General features: G+C 40.5%; 1 protein-coding gene across 3 annotated transcripts in view; it reads left to right on the top strand.

The window, feature by feature from the left end:
* The window catches only part of UHRF2 (ubiquitin like with PHD and ring finger domains 2), a 94,738-nt gene that overhangs the window by 45,697 nt on the left and 29,684 nt on the right, over positions 1–19,357 (top strand). For all 3 annotated transcript variants that reach the window (XM_060237376.1, XM_060237375.1, XM_060237377.1), the window contains 3 exons: positions 4,455–4,673; positions 16,181–16,290; positions 18,165–18,351. In XM_060237376.1, the coding sequence (XP_060093359.1) occupies positions 4,455–4,673; positions 16,181–16,290; positions 18,165–18,351 (516 nt within the window). The remainder of the gene's footprint in view (positions 1–4,454; positions 4,674–16,180; positions 16,291–18,164; positions 18,352–19,357) is intronic.

Here is a 19,357-nt window from a genome sequence, read left to right as displayed (position 1 = left end):
TTATCTTTGTGTTGTTTCATTTACTGCAGTGCTGCAATGCATTGCTATGGTTCAAGGTTTAAGTCGTGTATTTGGAAGAGGAGTATTAAACAATCACAGGAGGTAGGCAGAAACACTGCATATTATATGTAGATATAGAGAAAATCTTCAAAACCCATGTTCTTTTAAAAAACAGAAACATTTCCCCAGTCTTTATGTTATAGAGGATTGAACAATAGATGGGGAATATACAAGATTGATTTCTAAAAGGAACAATAAGGAGTGTATCACAGAAATTAAGGTGGCTGCTCTCTGTGCAATTCACTGGGACTGTTTTCCCACTATCTGCGCCGGAGTTACAGGAAGTGCCGCGGCTTTTGCGTAGCAAGCGTAAACTGGATTTTAGCGATTTATGTTTGCTATGCAAAAGCCACGGCACTTCCTGTAACTTTGGCGCAGATGGTGGGAAATCCGACCAGACGCTGCAGAGGGAACAGGATTATGACTGCGTGGTAAGCTGTGTGCAAAAACAGTCTGGTCCTCCTCATTGTTCACAGTCCCTGTGTCCATAGACCTGTTGCTATTTAACTCTGGGTGTCCTTCATCTCTTCCTACCAGTCTCTGACTAAACATTTCAGATTGTACAAAAATTGAGTTTTCATGCAGCTTAATTTAATAGTATATGCCTGCCCTTTTATGTGATTTATTTTAAACTATTTCTACTAGACTTCGAATACACAATTTCAGATTTCCTATAAGTTTCTTCTTGTGGGCAATAGTACTGAAGTCAGTTTTAAACAAGAGTATTTTTCCCTGGACTTCCAAGGCTTAGATGATGTACATAACAATACCCAAGAAGCAGGAAGAAAAGGGTAGCAGAAGAGAAGAACGGTAGTTGTAGTAGCACCAAGAGATCTGATAACTGGATAGTGGAGAATCTTGGCTGTCTCCAGGGCAACTGTTTAATCTAGCCATCACTTCAGTTCTCCTATATTCCAACCATTTTATTTTCCTCCCGACTTCTTTTATTTCTGCACACCCACACATCTCCAGCACCACCATGTTCCAGCTGCATCAGCTCTGGCAAATTCCCCATGAGCCCCTAACCCTCACCAACCATTCTTTGTTCCAGATAATAATCCAATTTCATTTTCTCTCAGCCTAATGTACCTCACAGGGTTGTTGTGAGGATAAAATGGCGGAGAGGAGAACGACATAAACTGCTTTAGGTCCTCACTAGGGAGAAAGAGTCTAAATGAAGCGAATAAATAAATCCAGCATCTTTTCTCCCTATGTTCCTTCAGCTTCTCATGTGTCATGTTATACCAGCTTAATTATATAATTCTTCAGTCTCCCAATGTTGAGTCTTCAAGCATGTAATTCTAGAGTGTCTTTGATTGCACCAGTACTGTGGTTTGCCAGTGGAAGTGAGAAACACTTCTTCACTGGTCTTGAGGAAAGCCTATAAGGCTGTTTTATTTCAGAGAACTTTCTATTAATTTTTCTGAAGTAGTGGTCTGAAGGGATGGTCATCCTGCTTTTGCTGGCTTTTATGTGTTTAAATGGTATATTTGACTTCTGAAGTTAAAATAGATGTACTGTTTTTATCATCTGCCTGTCTTCTGTGTACCTTACAAACTACATTGAGCTCATGTTTGTGAAGAAAGATGCTCGAGTAGTTTTCAAAACAGTTGTCTTTCAGCTATACCTGTCAAACACTACAGATGCAACTGGAGTTTTATTTGGGGAATGGTGCTTTCTGCTTCCTGTTACCATTCCCACACCATCCAAAAGGCAACTCTAGAAATGTCAGTGCAGATGAGGCTGTAGTTGTAGGGTAAAATGGGTGACAACCCCCCACAACTATAAATACCCTCTGCATGTTCTAAGTTCTTTTTAGATCCAGACCTAAATTTTCTTATTGTGTCATATTGCTGCTTGTTTATGAGCTTTAAGCCTTATTTTCTTCTTTCCCTCAAATCTCATGATGCTGCTTTAAGGCTATTTTGGCTATACTGTTCTTTCTAAACATGTTATTGGGAAAAAGTGCAATGTGTAGAAGTAGCTCAAATGCTCTTTGTGTAGCCTTGATATGTATACATAGTCCCAGCACAGTGACACAACTTCATTCAGCTGAGTATTCATTTTTACGTTTTCCCTTTTATCCTTGTATAAAAAAATATCATTTGTGACAAAGCTCTCAAGTCAGACTCTCTCAGAGGCATTTTTTGTTTGATTGAAGCATAATAAAGAAGCAACAAGTTGATTAGCGATTAACCCTTTGAAATCCCAACTATCATCTGTTTATGTACTGTAGAGTGACTGAATTGTTTCCCCTTAATTTCTTCAAATCTGTGAGTTGCCTATGGCTCACTTTAGATGATATTCTTCCACAAATCATATTGGGGAAGTAAGACTACGCTGTACCTTCCTACCTATCTAGCATAACCATCTCAGCTGTCACCCACCCTGAGTTCTAAAGAGAAAGTTGAACTATAAATGAAAATAATATTTAAGAAATCTCCAGGACATGAGTGGAATATTTGAATAAGGCACATGCACATAAAATTTAACATACATGTCTAAATACTATAATCAGTATTCCAAATTAAATCTTGGATCTAACTGCACAGCCTTGTACTTACGTATATAGGATTTCACATGTACATATTTTGTTAAAGTATTTTGCGCACATGTGGATGGACTGTGGTGTCCTGGGTAGATAGTGTGTAAAGTCATGTTACTGCTCCCCAATCAGGCATAGGTGAAAATTATTTTCTAAGTCAGGCCTGTATCTTCTGCATCAGTCAGTTTGTGGTCTCTAAATCAGCCTAGCTTACTGAGTCTATTGTACTTCGTGGCTATACTTCACTTTTAAAAACTGAACATTTAGTTTTACGAAGTATTTTTATATTGCACAGTTACAGTAGTGCAAATATAGTGAAATATTGCTTTGCCGAAGTAACCTTATTCTTGCCTCTCCTTGCTCTTGATTAATTTTAAGGTTAATTTTATGCAGCACCACATAAGATTGTAACTGAGATGTAGAACTCCTTATGCCTTCAATAGTATGCTTCTTTGATTTTTTTAATTCCAAGAATAAACAGTGTAAATACTTGTAATTCTAGACTGTCTTCTTCAAAACATTTATGATACTGTACTTAAATTTAGAATCTTTTAGAATTTATACTCTTGTATGATATGTGCCTCTGACAGGTTCTTCAAAAATAAGAACTCCAGCTGTATCATACTTCGATTGGATCCCACCTTTTGATCTTATACTTTGCCCTCAGAGGTTATCAAAACTGTTAGTTTTTCAGTTGTTCAGAGCTGTTTGTTCTTTTTTGAGGTGCATCCAGATATAAAAAAGAAAATTCAGAGCTTTTTATGGAACATTGAGCTTCTTTCTATGGCTTACTTTCAGATGTCATGAGTAAACTAGGGATGACTATGATGAGAATCCAGGAAGTCCTCAGGCTCATAACTCCTTCCTCTCATTGTATGCCAAACCAAGATTGAAGACTTCCTAACACTAACCAGATCCAAAGCAGATAGTTTGTTTCATAGCTACAACATAATTCTTTGTGGTTTAGTATTCTGGTTTTAGGCACGAAACAAACCACAATCTGTCCATTCATCTAATTTACAGGAGCTTGTGTACCTTTTTTCATATCACAACTGCTTAATTTAATACCAGTAATCTTTATTATCTCTTGAGTCCTCCCATGGCCATTACTCATATTCTATTTCAGTGTCGTTAATATTCAAATGTGGACATGAAATGGAATTCTTTGATTTATAACGTAAACACATTTTCTTGGAAGTAAAATTATTGAGACTAATTTCCAAGAAAATATGTTTAGAACTTGAGTGACCCCAGTCACTCAAATCAAATGATATTTGAAGCTGACAGTCTGAAATAAGCAAAAAAAAAAAGTTAATGACATTATCTTTCTGAAATAAGCAAAAAAAAAGTTAATGACATTATCTTTCTGTTCAGAGATATCCAGTGATCTGCGTTAGACCAATGGTCTAATGCAGTATAAGACATCTCTGTATCTGAATTCAATGCTTAAATGTATGACCACAGTGCAGAGAGTTCCTTGTAAATGTGCCCACATTTTCCTCAGACCTCTTTACCATTCCACGTTGCAAAATGCTGTCGGAAACCATCTGTGTTTCAAAACTTGTATGAAGTTCAATGGGGTTAATACACGTAAATTGCAGTCCTAGTGAGCCTAAATTGTATTTACTTCTAATAGAATATATTTAGGATTATACTTGTGGTTTCATGGTATTCTAAATCATGTCTTATATCATGCTTGAAAATAAATATATAGAACTTCAGGATTTGATAATGGCGGGATATAATCAGGTTTCCACAAGATTGTGCTCAGTCAAAATGCAAATGTTGCATTTGCATTTTGTGATGTGGATGCTCTTATAACCTTTGCTTTGCGTGTTTTTCCCCCCAGATATCCAGAGAGCGGCATTGTAGATATGACTGTTCGTAATCTACGACCACGAGCAAGAACTATTTTGAAATGGAATGAATTACGTGTGGGTGATATGGTAATGGTTAACTACAATGTAGAGAGTCCTGAAGAGAGAGGATTTTGGTTTGATGCAGAAATTACCTCTCTAAGGGAAATTTCAAGGACTAACAAAGAAATTTATGCCAAAATTATGTTGGGGTAAGATTTTATTGATACATTTTAGAAACCTGTTTACCAAAAAGATCATTTCAGTTTTAAATGCAATGACTCTGCAGATTAAAAAATGGGATTCCTCTTTTTCACTTAGCTTGGAGTGCTTTGTTTCTAAAAGAAAGTTGTTTTAAAAAATATATGTCATTTATACGGATTGGTTTACACCAATTGCTAGATTGAATTTCTGTGCCAAGGAGGAAACTAGGTTTTCTTCTAGAATCCACTGAAGATCTTGGAAAAGAGCAAAAGAGTGTCAGACCCTGGTTCTCCTTGCCTTTTATCAAGCACTGGGATTGGGGTGGGTGGGAGATTCTTTGGATTCCCACTGAAGTCAGGTGAAAATCAGAAAGGAGATGGAGAACCCTGTGAATTTATCTTGAATCAAACAGAATTGGGGAAGAAAAAAGAAATTCCAGAATAGAACAATGTGATTACAGACTGCAGATCACTTTGTCTTGTGAACAGCTGACAAGAAGGCTTCTGCTTTCTTCTTTGTAGCTCTGTGCTGGATTTCCCCCCCTTTGAGTGACAAGCTGACATCTCATGTAGAGTTCTTATAGGCCTTTGCCTTAGTTTCCTAGCAGCTGGAACTGGACAGGTCTACTTGTGAATGAAATTAGAGTGGTAATTGAGCTATAATTTTTTTTCAGTGGTATGTGGATATTTTTTCACAATACATGCAGTAGAATTCTGGTGATATAATAGTTTTTACAATCTGTATTCTTAGAGCAGTAAAATGAAGAGTTCAGATTAACCCCTAACCTTAGATAGCTAACATTTCCACATGGGCCTATTTTTCATTCACTTCGCTTTGTGTGAAGAGCTAGGAATGTATGTTTAAAAGGTAAGAATGAAGATTACTTTATCTAAATTTTTGTTATTTAATATTTTAAAATTATAGCTTCTGCTCCTGTACATTCAATAGCAATCTAACAAATACAAAGCTGATAAAAAACTTTTTACATTTTTTTTCCTTTTTACTATTTTGTAACGTACTGTATTTCTTTGCATCATCAAATTGGCATCGTTCTTAGTATGTCTGTGAGAATTTTGTTTTGCTTTAGCACGACCCCTATATGCATTGTGCCTATCTATTTCAGATGATGATTTTGGATTTTTCCTCATTTAGCTATTTTCAAAACCACTGACGTATCACAGCTCTCATTTACATTTAGTAGAACAACTGCCAAGTGCAGCTGCATTTCTCAGACGAATGTCAGAATCAGATATCAAATGGCAAGGAGAACTAAAGAATAACAGCTGGGTCAACAATTGTATCAATAAAAATAGGGTAACATCATTAGTTCCAGGGCTGGCGCGTCCATTGAGCCGCAGTAGGTGGCTACTGGGAGCGCCGAGCTGAGGAGAGGCCACCGGTTTGGGCCCTCCTACCCTCCTGTGCTTCTAAGCTGACTGAAATAGTCCTCTTAGAAGCAATAGCGAGGCTCTTGGTGTCAGTGTTTGTGCTGCTGCCACCCGCCATCAATCTGCCTCTTGTGTCACAGATGCAAGAGGCAGAGTAACGGTGGGCAGCAGCGGCGCACATGCTGACAACAGGAACCTAGCTGCAGCTGCGCTCCTTCTTCCTGGTGCTGGCATTGGAGCAGTGGTGGTGCCTTGCCTGGGGCCCCGGCCTTGGGCTGGTGTCCTAGCACCGCCGCTGTTTAGTTCTGTGTGGTTTTCTTCAAAAGAGAAATTTTGGAGGTAATTCTAAGCACAGGTACTTTGTATCAAATTCTTCTTCAATTTCTTTGGACTTACTTTTGACTGTATTTTGTGAATATGATTTGTGGGTTAGTAACGGGAAAGTTTGTAATGCATACTGAACCATGGCCAAATCATAATTCGTTTGTATGTCCAAGTAGCTCATAAAAGAGTGGAGAGAGATGTAGGCTTCATTATTCAGTTTACCAGCAACTTCGTATGTCCAAGTAGCTCATAAAAGAGTGGAGAGAGATGTAGGCTTCATTATTCAGTTTACCAGCAACTTCGGAAGGGGACAGACATCTGTAAATTTCACTTCCTTTTTGAATTATATGAAACAGTTGATCCCCAAGCTATATAAGGCAGCTGATCTCTAAGTTGCTTAACATAACTTAGTCTTAAATCTCAGCATTATAGCACTATGGTAAAATTCCTCTATAGCACTGAGATTCAGGGTTAATTGAACAGGAAGTCATACAATTATCTTCTGACCTATGGTGCAACATGGGAAGGGGGATATTTTTACCTCCCTCTCCCTCTGCTGTATGGAGGAATTTGGGGGCCAGAAATGGAGCAGAGGATTGCAGGATATTATAGGAGTTCAGGTAGGTGTTTCCGCCTTGTTTTTTGTTTTCTTGGACAGCTGTGCTCAACACTGGCTTCTTGCGAGCAAGGAGCCTGCATAGTCATAATAGGGCTCCCTCTTGGAAGATTTTTTTCCCCTTAACAAACAAATGCTTATCTGAATTGTTGGAGCCTTCTACTCTGCTTGTGGATGACTCCATTTTGTTGTGCTATTGATAAACAACAACCATCAAGTTCATTATTAGGAATGGTTCTAACATGTTTATTATGTAAGTTACTGAATGACACTTTTTGTTTGAACTAATGCTTTGTTATAAGTATTTATTGCCCATTATCTTAATGTTGCTAGTAGCAGCAGTTGCTCAATTGTTGCTATGAATAGGAAGTATAAAGATATTTTGTTATTTGGGAAAGGTTAATTTTGCTAAACAAATTGCCTTCTGAATTTAAACATGTTCTTAATAATATGGTCAGTCAGAACTTTAAAATAACACCTTGGCAATTGCCAGCAAATCCAGAAATAACTTATTTGATTAATATCTTGACTTTGGTTTATTTCATTCGTTCTCTGAGTGAGCAATGTAGTGCAGAAGTGGGAAATCTAACTGCAGCATTTTTCAAGTCCAGTAGCACCTTTAAGACCAGCGAAGTTTTATTCAAGGAATAAGTTTCTATGTGCACCTGAAAGCATATACTTTGTCATTGATCTGAAAGGTGCCAGTGGACTAAAGTGTTCTGCTGCTTCAGATCAACATGGCTACCCACTTGAATGCACCATTTTATTAGCAGGATTGTCTAAAATAGTGGTGCGGAAGTTCCTTTACATAAAAGGTCTTTTACGCCTTTTATTTTCCTCCCCTACTGTTCCCTGCCTGGCCACTTTCCAGCCTTTCCATTGAAGCTTCCAATGTTTTGCACACAAGTTTGGTATGGAACCTCTTTCCTCAAGAAATATAACCTTTTACCCCAATTACAGGAAGCAGCACTGGATGTAGAAGAGAAAGAAGACAAGGAAGAATTTTTGGTTGGAGGGATGTTCCTCACTAAGATGTACCTCCTGGGTGCTTCTCTTGTGCTGTCACATTCCAGTTCCCTTGCACTTGTCCCTTACAATGCAGCCCTGCCCAATAAGACTAATAAAGACCTTAATCAACAGGATAGCTTTATCTCTTGCCCCATTAGCATCCTTCTCAGAGTAACTCTGGCACCCCTAAAATCAGAAAAGGGCATGAATTTTAAGTATGTAAGAATTTTAAGTATGTAAGAAAAGGGCATGAATTTTAAGTATGTAAGAACCAGCCCTTAGTCCAGTATTTCAAGTTGTTTCATCTCATCATTGTTCCTCTGCCTCTATGAATCTTTATGAGATTCAGCCAGGCTCAGCTTTATATCAGGACTGTTTTCCCAACAGTTCTTGTTAATGCTAACCCTTCAGGATTAGGCACTGTAGGACCCTTGTTGCTCTTTCTCCATGTTCTTCCTTTCCTCTTTTTCCCTTGCTCTGCCATTCTGATCTTTAGCTTGGTTCCTCTGCATCCCTGACTTGGGCTTTCTTGCTCACATTTGACCCAATGGAAGGGGACACCAAAGTACCATCTTGTCATCTGCTCAGGCCACTTCTGAGCTCAGACCACTTCACCAGCCATTATGCCAATAAATTCCTCAGAGCCAACATGAAACCATCCTCACTGATGCCCCACTACTATGGCGTTCCAGTGCATCTGTAAGGTTTAACCCAGCCAAGTAATGATCTATGATGAAAAAAATATGTTAAGGATCCCCAGTCTTAGATCATACTCCTGAAGAGTTTGGCTTTGCTGTTTGTATGGCACCAGATATAACATGAGACATGACAGAAATATAGCAAATCAAGACACAAGTGTGGAAAAGAGTTAGAGAAATTAAGGAAAAGACAATGATTTAATTTTTTTAAAAAAAATTGCTACCATACACTAACAAGGCTACCCCTTTGCAAGATCTGGCTGTGCGGGAGTTGGGTGAAAGCCATAAACATTGATAGGAGGCTGCATCCTGGCATTGACTATACCTTATCCTGACTAGTCTTGCTTTGCTAGTGCTGGCTTGGCTGATGGGTTTGATCTGATATATGGTTTCCGTCAGCCTTATGGTAAACTTTGCTAAAAGGCCCAGCCACTAGACTGTGATTGCCTTTTACTTTTGCTGTTTCTTCATTGTGCCACTAGTGGCTGCAGTCAGAACAGCATTATATAAAAAATTAAATGTACTTGATAAATACAGGATGAGGGCTGGGTCCCCAAATTTTGTCCTGCCAGTCCCCCCCCCCCCCCCCACATCGGCAGCCCTGCCATAGACTCATAACATTCCAAGTTGCATCTAACCGATGGTCTTAGAGAGAATGTTGAAGTCTCTCAGAATAATCAGCCCATCGTTTTTGATACCAACTCTGGCAGCGCAGGTTTTTGTGCAGGCTGAAAAGGTTTTTGATAAAGTGTAAATTAATTATTTTAAATGTTATTAAAATATCTGGGATTTGGCTATTTATTTTTATCAGTAATTTCAGCTTTATATCAGTCACCTTTAGCCCAAATAAATAAATATTAATGGATATTGATCTAAGGATTTAAAATTACAACAAGGAACCTGACAGGGTTGCCTGATCTCACTTATTTTATTTGTTATTTCAATGGAATCTTTAATACAGGCCATAAGACAGGATTTGGAGTTAAAAGGTATTAATGTCAATTCTGTAAACCACAAGTTGTCATTGTTTGCAGATGATACAGTTTTGTATATAAGTGATCCAATCTATTCTTTAAACAAACTGATGAACCACATTGAAAACTATAGTAAGATCCCTGGTTTTACAATCAACTTCTCCCAAGCAGAATTGTATCCTGTTTTTGTTCATACCAAAACACAGCAACAAATTTGTCCAATTTTAAATTTAAACGTGTTTCTAATGTATGGAAACACCTGAGTGTTAATGTACCTCTTAATTTAAAAGATATTTATGACTATAACTACTAACTAAGTTAACTAAATTTGTTTGGGCAAATAAAACACCTAGAATTTGATTTTATTATTATTATTAAACAGACCAAACAAAACAGAATTAGGTTTTCCTAATCTAAAGTCATATTATGAAGCTGCTCAGATCACACGTGTCTTACATAATACATCTTCTAATAATGAAAAAGCATGGGTACAAATAGAACAAACATATGCTTCTCCCCAAGTGTTAAGATAAATGATTTGGAATAAGCCACCTGACGGACCTAAGACTATATTGGAAAATCCATACTTAAGAACTACTTTATTTTTTGAGGATAGGACTAGAAACAAACTGGCCCCAGGACTATATCCAGTAATAGCTTTTTAATGACAGCAATGGTCTGTACCAGGTAGCTCAACTAAAAATTCTGTACAATGGTCTACAAGTCAATTAGAATTAAAACATTATTTTGTAATTCTCTGGATTCAATATCTTTAGGTTACCACATGATATACAAATCAAAATTGCATACCTTGTTTAATAGGAAAATGAGTAAGTGTGCGTATCTGTTGAAATATGGGGTAATATAGGCAAAGTGTTTGATTTCTACTATATATAAATTACTAAATCATCTCTCTCTCTCGGCTTGACTTCGCGAACAAAGATTTAAGAAGGGTGCAGTAGTCCACGTCTGCTGCAGGCTCGCTGGTGGCTGACAAGACCAATGCGGGACAGGCAGATCCGGCCACAGTGGCTGCAGGGAAAAGTCTAATTTGGGGTTGGTGCTGTAGCAGTGCGATTCTTCCTCAATCTCCTTTTGTCCTCAAGACCAGCTATGCGTGTGTTCTCAAAGGAAGAGACAGCCTGGTGGATGGTGTGCCTCCATGCTTTGCGATCTGAGGCTAGGTCAAACCACTGGTGATGGTTGATGCGACAGGTGCCAAGGGATTTCTTCAAGGAGTCCTTGTACCTCTTCTTTGGTGCCCCTCAATTTCGATGGCCGGTGGAAAGTTCGCCATACAGAGCAATCTTGGGAAGGCGGTGGTTTTCCATCCTAGAAATATGCCCTGCCCAGCGCAGCTGCGTCTTCAACAGCAGTGCCTCGATGCTTGTAACCTCTGCCCTCTTGAGGACTTAAGTGTTGGTCACAAAGTCATTCCAGTGGATGTTAAGGATGGTGCGAAGTCTTCACCCTTTGGGTGAAGAAGTACTTCCTTTTATCTGTTTTAACCGGACTGCTCAGCAATTTCATCGAATGCTCATGAGTTCTTTTATTGTGAGAAAGGGAGAAAAGTACCTATTTCTCTACTTTCTCCATCCCATGCATAATCTTTTAACCCTTTATCATGTCACCCCGCAGTCGACGTTTCTCCAAGCTAAAGAGTCCCAAGCATTTCAGCCTTTCTTCATAGGGAAAGTGTTCCAACCCTTTAATCATTCTAGTTGCCCTTTTCTGGACTTTTTCCAATGCTATAATATCCTTTTTGAGGTGCGGTGACCAGAACTGTACAAAGTATTCCATATGAGACCACACCATCGATTTATACAGGGGCATTATGATACTGGCTGGTTTTCCATCCTAGAAATATGCCCTGCCCAGCACAGCTGCGTCTTCAACAGCAGTGCCTTGATGCTTGTAACCTCCGCCCTCTTGAGGACTTTGTTGGTCACAAAGTCTCTCCAGTGGATGTTGAGGATGGTGCGAAGGCAGCGCTGATGAAAGCGCTCAAGGAGTCGCAGGTGATGACGGTATAAAACCCACGATTCAGAGCCGTAGATGAGGGTTGTCATCACAACCGCTTTGTAAACATTGATCTTTGTGCCTTTTTTCAGATGCTTGTTGCTCCACACTCTTTTGTGCAGTCGGCCAAATGCACGGTTTGCCTTTGCCAGCCTGTTGTCAATCTCCTTGTCGATCTTGGCATCTGAGGAGATGACGCACCCCAGGTAGCTGAACTGCTGGACTGTCTTCAGAACTGATTCACCCACAGTGATGCAGGGAGGGTGATAATCTTCCTGGGGTGCAGGCTGGTGGAGAACTTCTGTCTTCTTCAGACTAACTTTTAGGCCAAATAGCTTGGCAGCCTCTGCAAAGCAGGACGTCATATGCTGCAGAGCTGATACCAAGTGGGAGACGAGTGCAGCATCATCAGCAAACAGTAGCTCTCGGATAAGTTTTTCCATTGTCTTGTAGTGAGCCTTTAGTCGCCTCAGGTTGAACAGGTTGCCATCGGTGCGATAGCGGATGTAGACACCATCGTCATCATCTAGATCTACTGCGGCTCTTTGAAGCATCATGCTAAAGAAGATCGTAAAGAGAGTTGGCGCGAGAACGCAGCCTTGCTTTACACCTGTGCCTATTGGGAAGGGCTCCGAGAGGTCGTTACAGTGTCTGACTTGGCCTTGCTGGTCTTCATGTAGCTGGATGATCATGCTGAGGAACCTTGGGGGACATCCTAAACATTCCAAGATTTGCCACAGGCCTTTCCTGCTAACGGTATCGAAAGCTTTGGTAAGGTCGACAAAAGTCACATATAGACCCTTGTTCTGTTCCCTGCATTTCTCTTGGAGCTGCCTGAGAACAAATACCATGTCGGGGGTGCTTCTGTTAGCTCTGAAGCCGCATTGGCTCTCTGGGAGGAGTTCTTCTGCAATGGTGGGCACCAGTCGTTCAGGAGTATTCTGGCAAGGATTTTGCCTGCGATGGAGAGCAGGGTTATCCCCCGGTAGTTGGAGCAGTCTGACTTTTCCCCTTTGTTCTTGTGTAGAGTGATGATGATTGCATCGCGAAAGTCCTGTGGTTGTTTGCCTTGTTCCCAGCAGGTGACAAGTACTTTGTGAAGTGTGCTATGTAGTACTGTGCCCCCATGCTTCCAGATCTCTGGTGGGATTCCATCAACTCCCGCTGCCTTGCCACTTTTCAGTTGCTTGATGGCTTTAACAGTCTCTTCTAGGGTGGGGATCTCATCCAACTCTGTTTTCACTGGTTGAAGTGGGGTGAGGTGGATTGCTGAATCTTGAACTACGCGGTTGGCACTGAAGAGAACCTGAAAATACTCCGACCACCGGTTCAGTATGGATGCCTTGTCTGTGAGGAGCACTTGGCCATCTGCACTACGCAAGGGACTCTGAGCCTGATATGATGGGCCATATATTGCCTTCAGGGCTTCGTAGAACCCTCTTAAATCACCGGTGTCTGCACACAGCTGGGTTCTCTCTGCAAGCTTGGTCCACCACTCGTTCTGAATGTCTCGAAGCTTGTGCTGGAGGTTGCTACATGCAGCGCGAAAGCTTGCTTTTTTCCCGGAACAGGAGGGCTGAGCAAGATGTGCTTGGTAGGCAGATCTCTTTTTCGCTAGTAATTCTTGGATCTCTTGATTGTTCTCATCAAACCAGTCCTTGTTCTTCCTTGTGGAGAACCCGAGGACTTCTTCAGAGATCGACAGGATGGTAGTTTTTAGGTGTTCCCAGAGTGCTTCTGGAGAAGGGTCTGTGGGGCAACTGGGGTCCTGAATTCTTGACTGGAGTTTTGCCTGGAAGGCAGCTTTAACTTCGGCTGACTGAAGGCTGCCAACCTGAAGCTTCCTCCGAGGGATACCTCCTCTCCTGGGTGTGGGTTTAAAGTGAAGACGGAGATTGCAGCGTACAAGACGATGATCCGTATGACATTCCGCACTGGGCATTACTCGGGTGTGTAAGACATCTCGAAGGTCTCTCTGGCGCACCAGAATGTAGTCGATAAGGTGCCAGTGCTTAGACCGTGGGTGCATCCAGGTTGTCTTCAGGCTGTTCTTCTGCTGAAAGATAGTGCTGGTGATGGTGAGCTGGTGCTCCGTGCAGAATTCTAGCAGGAGGCGCCCGTTATCATTGCAGTTGCCAATGCCGTGTTTGCCAAGTACTCCTTTCCAGGCTTCCGAGTCTTTACCTACTCTGGCATTGAAGTCGCCAAGGATGATCACCTTGTCCTCTGTAGGGGTCTTCCGTACGAGGTTGCGTAGATCAGCATAGAACTTGTTCTTTTCTGCAGGATCTGCTTGAAGGGTTGGGGCATACACACTGAAGAGTGTTGCATGCTGCTTGTTTTGAAGTGGGAGGCGCATGGACATGATGCGATCTGAGTGACCTGTTGGCAGGTTTTCGAGTTGGGAGGCAATGGAGTTCCTGACCATGAAGCCAACGCCAGAAAGGCGGCTCTCAGCCTTTGACTTACCCGACCAGTAGAGGGTATAGCCAGCACCGTGTTCTTGAAGACTACCTTCCTCAGGGAAACGGACCTCACTGAGAGCTGCTATGTCAATATTCAACCTGAGAAGTTCGTGGGCAACTAGAGCAGAGCGTCGTTCAGGGCGACCACTGTCTACTGTGTCAAGCATGGTTCTGATGTTCTAACACGCAAGCTTTAGTCTTTGCACACTTTGTGAGGCAGGTGCATGCCTTTTCTTTGTTGTTATTTTTTGACCGCAAGTAAGGATGCCCGTTGACCGCGGCTAGCCAACCGGGGGGGGGGGAGACGAGCTTTGTTTAGGCCACCTTTTCTAGGCCCCTCTCCGTGCGGAGCGAGCAGTGCTGTCCCTAGATAATGCTGCTTGGTCGTTCAGGGTGCTGCCGAAAAATGCTTTCGTCTCCGGGTCAGCATCAGGCGACCAATACCCTGAACCGCCTACATGCAGGATCGGGACTGCGGCTTCTAGTTGCATCTTCCACCTGTCGTTTCGCCCCTTGCCCATCGCTGCAGGACTTGGTGTGTTGTGGGTTGTGGATGTGGATATGCCCTTCAGGCCTGCGCAGAGGAATTTTTAGGTGATGCACAGTGTGCACGGTACTGGCTCCACCCTTTCACCTTGGTGTCATCTGCCATGGCCCAGTAAGTCGGGACGCCGGCAGCGAGTCCTCCAGGTGGTAGGTGTTACATTAACGAGCTCTATCTGCCCGGGTTTGATGTTAGAGTTTTCCTTCTCTTGGCTGGCGAGGTTGCTGAGCTCAGCCTGCCCATCTGGTTATACCACCGGACATTCGGTCGCACCATGACGTGACAAACTCTGTGAGAAACGGGGGGGGGGACCAGCGGGAAGGTGTTGCCACGGATGCAGTAATGCAGGAGAGGCCATTGCAGTGACCATCTGCCAGGCATAGCTGGACAGTGGCCATGCGGCGTTCACTACACTGGGAAAGCAGAGGCTATGTATTGCGCATACACTTTCCCTGGGGGGGCAGGATACCCAAGAGGCAGCCCACCTCCCCTCCCCCCCTACTAAATCATACTTTATGGACAAATATCTCTAGTTGAGAAAAAGCATGGGAAGAGGATTTTAATGTGGCTATTGATGATCACCAATGGGGGTCTTATTTGGTCTTTGAACACACTTCAAAATTTTAAATATCTGGCTACAAGCTTTTAAAATGTATATCAGGTGATATTTAACTCCCACTAGACTTTCTCATTTCAAATCACAGTGTAGCCGAAAGTGCTGGAAATGCTGCGACAGTGTGGGAACATTGATCCATTGTTGGTGGGCCTCTTCTAAAATCAACCCTTTTGGAATAAAATTCCTTAAATATGTACAGTGTATTACTCACCATGTAATTCCAACACAACCTAAAATTATTTTATTGAATCTTTGTCTTAACAGTTCTATTCCATAACAAATGCAAGAACTCATTGCTATTTTATTAATTGCAGCAAAATTTTTACTAACTCCAAAATGGAAAACAGGCAGAATTCCTATAATTAGACAATGGGTTTAAAAAACAAAACAAAAACTGGAACTTTGTAGTTATGGACAAAATTTCAGATCAGTTGTTAACTTCGTAAAATATTAATTACCAGTCACATTTAATAGAAAAATGGTTTCCTTTTTCTGATTATATTTCTCATCTCTTCAAATGTAACTACAATGCCTACAAACTATCTTCTATTTTCTTTGTACTAATGTTTTTCACATATAGATATCCTCATTTAACGTTTATTGTTTATGTTTATCTGTATTTTTATTCAAAATAATAAAGTATATGTTTTAATGTTTTTGAGATAAAACGAGTGAACTAATAGTTTCTGCCTAAAGAGACTGGTTTTTGTTCTGTTTTGGATGCAGTCTATGCTCAGTACATGATGGTTCCTTTTATGAAATGCAGTTCATAAAGCCAACATTAGTACTTTGAGAGTGCAGTCAGCATTATAATCAGAATTTGAGATATATTGAGCTAAAATATTTTCTGTTTTACTTTTCAGAGGCCCAGAAAATATAATAAATGATTGCAAACTACTTTTTATAGAGGAAATATACAAGATTGAAAAGCCAGGAGCATATCCTCTGACATTTGCAGATGGAGAGTTCAAAAGTAGGCAGTTTTTTATATTATGTGAAGGAATGTGTTCACATTTAAGGTATTTCTCTTCTTCCCACTGGGGGCTCAGGTGGCTTTGAAAAGTTAGGGAAATGTAAATTTAGACAAAAGAAAAATCCTGGGCCAGTACTGGATCCACTGGGCCCTCTCACTCAGCTCTGCAGACTGTGAGCCAAGGGCCCTTTGGTTTATGACTCTGGCCACATCCAGGCTAATCACCCACAGCATACTCTGTGTTGTAATATACTACATTTTTAAAAATGACATTTATTTTAAGATTCTTTGTATGAAAATTCTGAGAACTATTTTTTTGTCTTCCATAGCTTTATGTAAAATGAATTTATGATATCAGATATCTCTCTTGACATTTTTTCTTGAAATAGTCTTAAGAATTATTTTCCTCCCTACTCCTTGCCTGTATTTATTTTTATTATCACAAGAAGCATTATTTATGTGAGTGCCATTATAATCCTTCCTGCTCCTGTGTATCTTTTCCATGTGATTCATCACTCCTCTTTCACTGATTCTGTTTCACTGTAGTTATTTAGCTTTTGTTTCCCAAGCTTTTTAAAAATTTGGGTTGATACATTATACATGTTCCTTAATGGTTTCATTCAGGACTTTTTTGTAGCAGGAACTCCTTTGAATATTAGGCCATATCCCCATGATGTATCCAATCCTCCAAGAGCTTACAGGGCTCTTATTACAGAGCCTTCTATAAGCTCCAGGAGCATTGACCACATCAGGGGTGTGTGACCTATTATGAAAAGGAGTTCCTGCTACAAAAAAAAGCCCTGGCTTTATTATATTTACAGTACCATCCTAATAAGAGTTATGATATTCTAAGTGTACTGAAGTCTCTTACAAGGGCGTTGCTCTGCTTTTTACACTTAGAAATGGAAAATACCAAGATGTGTCAAGTGTCAATACTGTATATTACCCTTTATTTATTTCTTTAGAAATTAATCCGTATTCAGTCAAGTAGCCCATGTCATTGTTGAGTGTGCTGTTTAATTTACAGCAATACATTTTGGATAGTTTCCACATAATTTTAGATTGGAAGGTGTGCAGCTGCTCACCCGCAATGGACTTTGATGGCAAATCCTATGTAAATGTGGGTGAATCTCTGCTGTTTCTGTTTATTAAAAACTATAGTAAACTTATAAAAAAGAGTTACTAAAGTGGACTACATTAAAATAACTGAAAAAATATTTTAAAATCATGCAGCTTACCCAAATTCCAGCCAGACCACCAGCAGAAATTAGACAATCCTAAACTTTTAAAATATCTAAGATAATTCCTCCCTCCAAAGAAAAGTTGTAAGTGTATGTATAAATGGACCAAAATCCTAGACCTAATACAGCTATGGTGACAGGGGGTGCAATGCCTTTGGAAACACAGCTGGAAAGCATCTATTAACAGCAATAAATATTTTTATATAATTAATTGACTGTCTTTACAATGCCTGCTGTGGAGAATAGTGTAAAGTCACCCCACTTTGGGCAGCCCCACATGGAGCACATCCTTAGCAGTATCATTGTTATTCTGCTACAACTACATTTAATGTTGGATTGTTAATTTCGTGTTCTGCAGAAAATATATGCATAAACAGACCTGTACTGAATTAAATATATAGAGAAAACTAAAACCAGATCTGTTCTTAAGCTTTTTCTTTTGTAGGTAACTATCCCTAAACAGAAGCGTAACATTTTCTAACTGTAGTACATTGTGATATTTCTGTCACTGGGGGTAATATTACAAATACATATTTTGTGCAACCTAGCTTGAAAACACTTCATGGTAAGTCATTCAAGCACAACTGTAAGATCCCTTGGCAGCAGGAAAGATCATCTCACTTTGCTTTGCAGGAAAGAGTGGCCCTGAATGCAAGCATTGTCGAGCTGATCCAGATAAAGAATGTCGATTTTGCTCCTGTTATTTGTGTGGGGGGAAACAGGACGCCCACATGCAACTTCTGTGTGATGAGTGTAACATGGCCTACCACATATACTGTCTGAATCCACCTTTAAGCAAGATACCTGAAGATGAAGACTGGTAAGTAATGCAAGACAGATTTATTTTTTTTATAATTGTTTGCTGTTGCAAGGCAAGTGTACTTTTGTTTACAGATTTAGAAGACTTTTCGATCAATCCTTAAAGTGATTGATCTTTAAAGCAATGGGCCTGTCTGTTTCCAAAAAAGGAATGTTGCTTTAATGAAACATAGGTCCTTTTGGGTGCAATGGAAAAAGAATTTCTGGTTTAATTAATCAATTCAGGTCTAATGGATACAGGTAAAGTATATATGTCTCATGGGGAAATGTTGCTCCTGTTCATATCTGACAGTGATACACAGAACAAGGCCTGTGTCTGCAGATAGATTTACCTATGGAAACGACTAGTTCTTTGAATGCTGAGCTAATGGGGCTGCCTGTGAGTAAATCTGCTTGCAAGTCAGTGCATCACAATGTTAAGTTGTAGAGCAGGTTCATTGTCCTGTTCCCTTTCTTATTATCCCTGAGCTGCTTGTGAAACTGCAGTTTATCTTCATGTTTTTTGTGCAGTCCCACATGGAGACTGCCTCAGTGCAGGCATGCCACTGAAGGAAAAACTCCATATGTTTCTAGAAAGCTCTTCTGCTTTCTTTTCCATCCATCAGAGTTGGAAACCTTTCCCCATACACTTGGTCACATGACAGGGGGGGAGGGAACAGTCTTATCTCAATTGTCTTTCTGCCTCTTTGGAAGAAAATGCACCGCGAGCTTCTGAGAGAATTTTGTCCTGCAGTTCAGAATGGTTTCTTCTGAGTAATCTTGGATTGTTTTTGCTTCCCTTTGATAAGATCATGGCTCTGTTTAAGAAGTGCCAATTCTGTGGCACCAAGATGGCTCATGTGTTTGGGGGAAAGGGCACAATAGAGGCACCTGCCAAGTGTGCCAACTTTTCACCCCCAAGGTGAATCAAGACTGGGTGAATCAAAGTCTGGCACCGAAGTGAATCAAAGTCTGGCACCGAAGACCATGTCAGTGCAAAGAACAGCTAAAAACAAATCTAAGCACTT

Source organism: Heteronotia binoei, chromosome 4 (assembly GCF_032191835.1).
Source record: "Heteronotia binoei isolate CCM8104 ecotype False Entrance Well chromosome 4, APGP_CSIRO_Hbin_v1, whole genome shotgun sequence".
Lineage (NCBI taxonomy): Eukaryota > Metazoa > Chordata > Lepidosauria > Squamata > Gekkonidae > Heteronotia > Heteronotia binoei.
The sequence above is the reverse complement of the archived record's forward strand: the minus strand, read 5'-3'. Positions and strand labels throughout refer to the sequence as shown.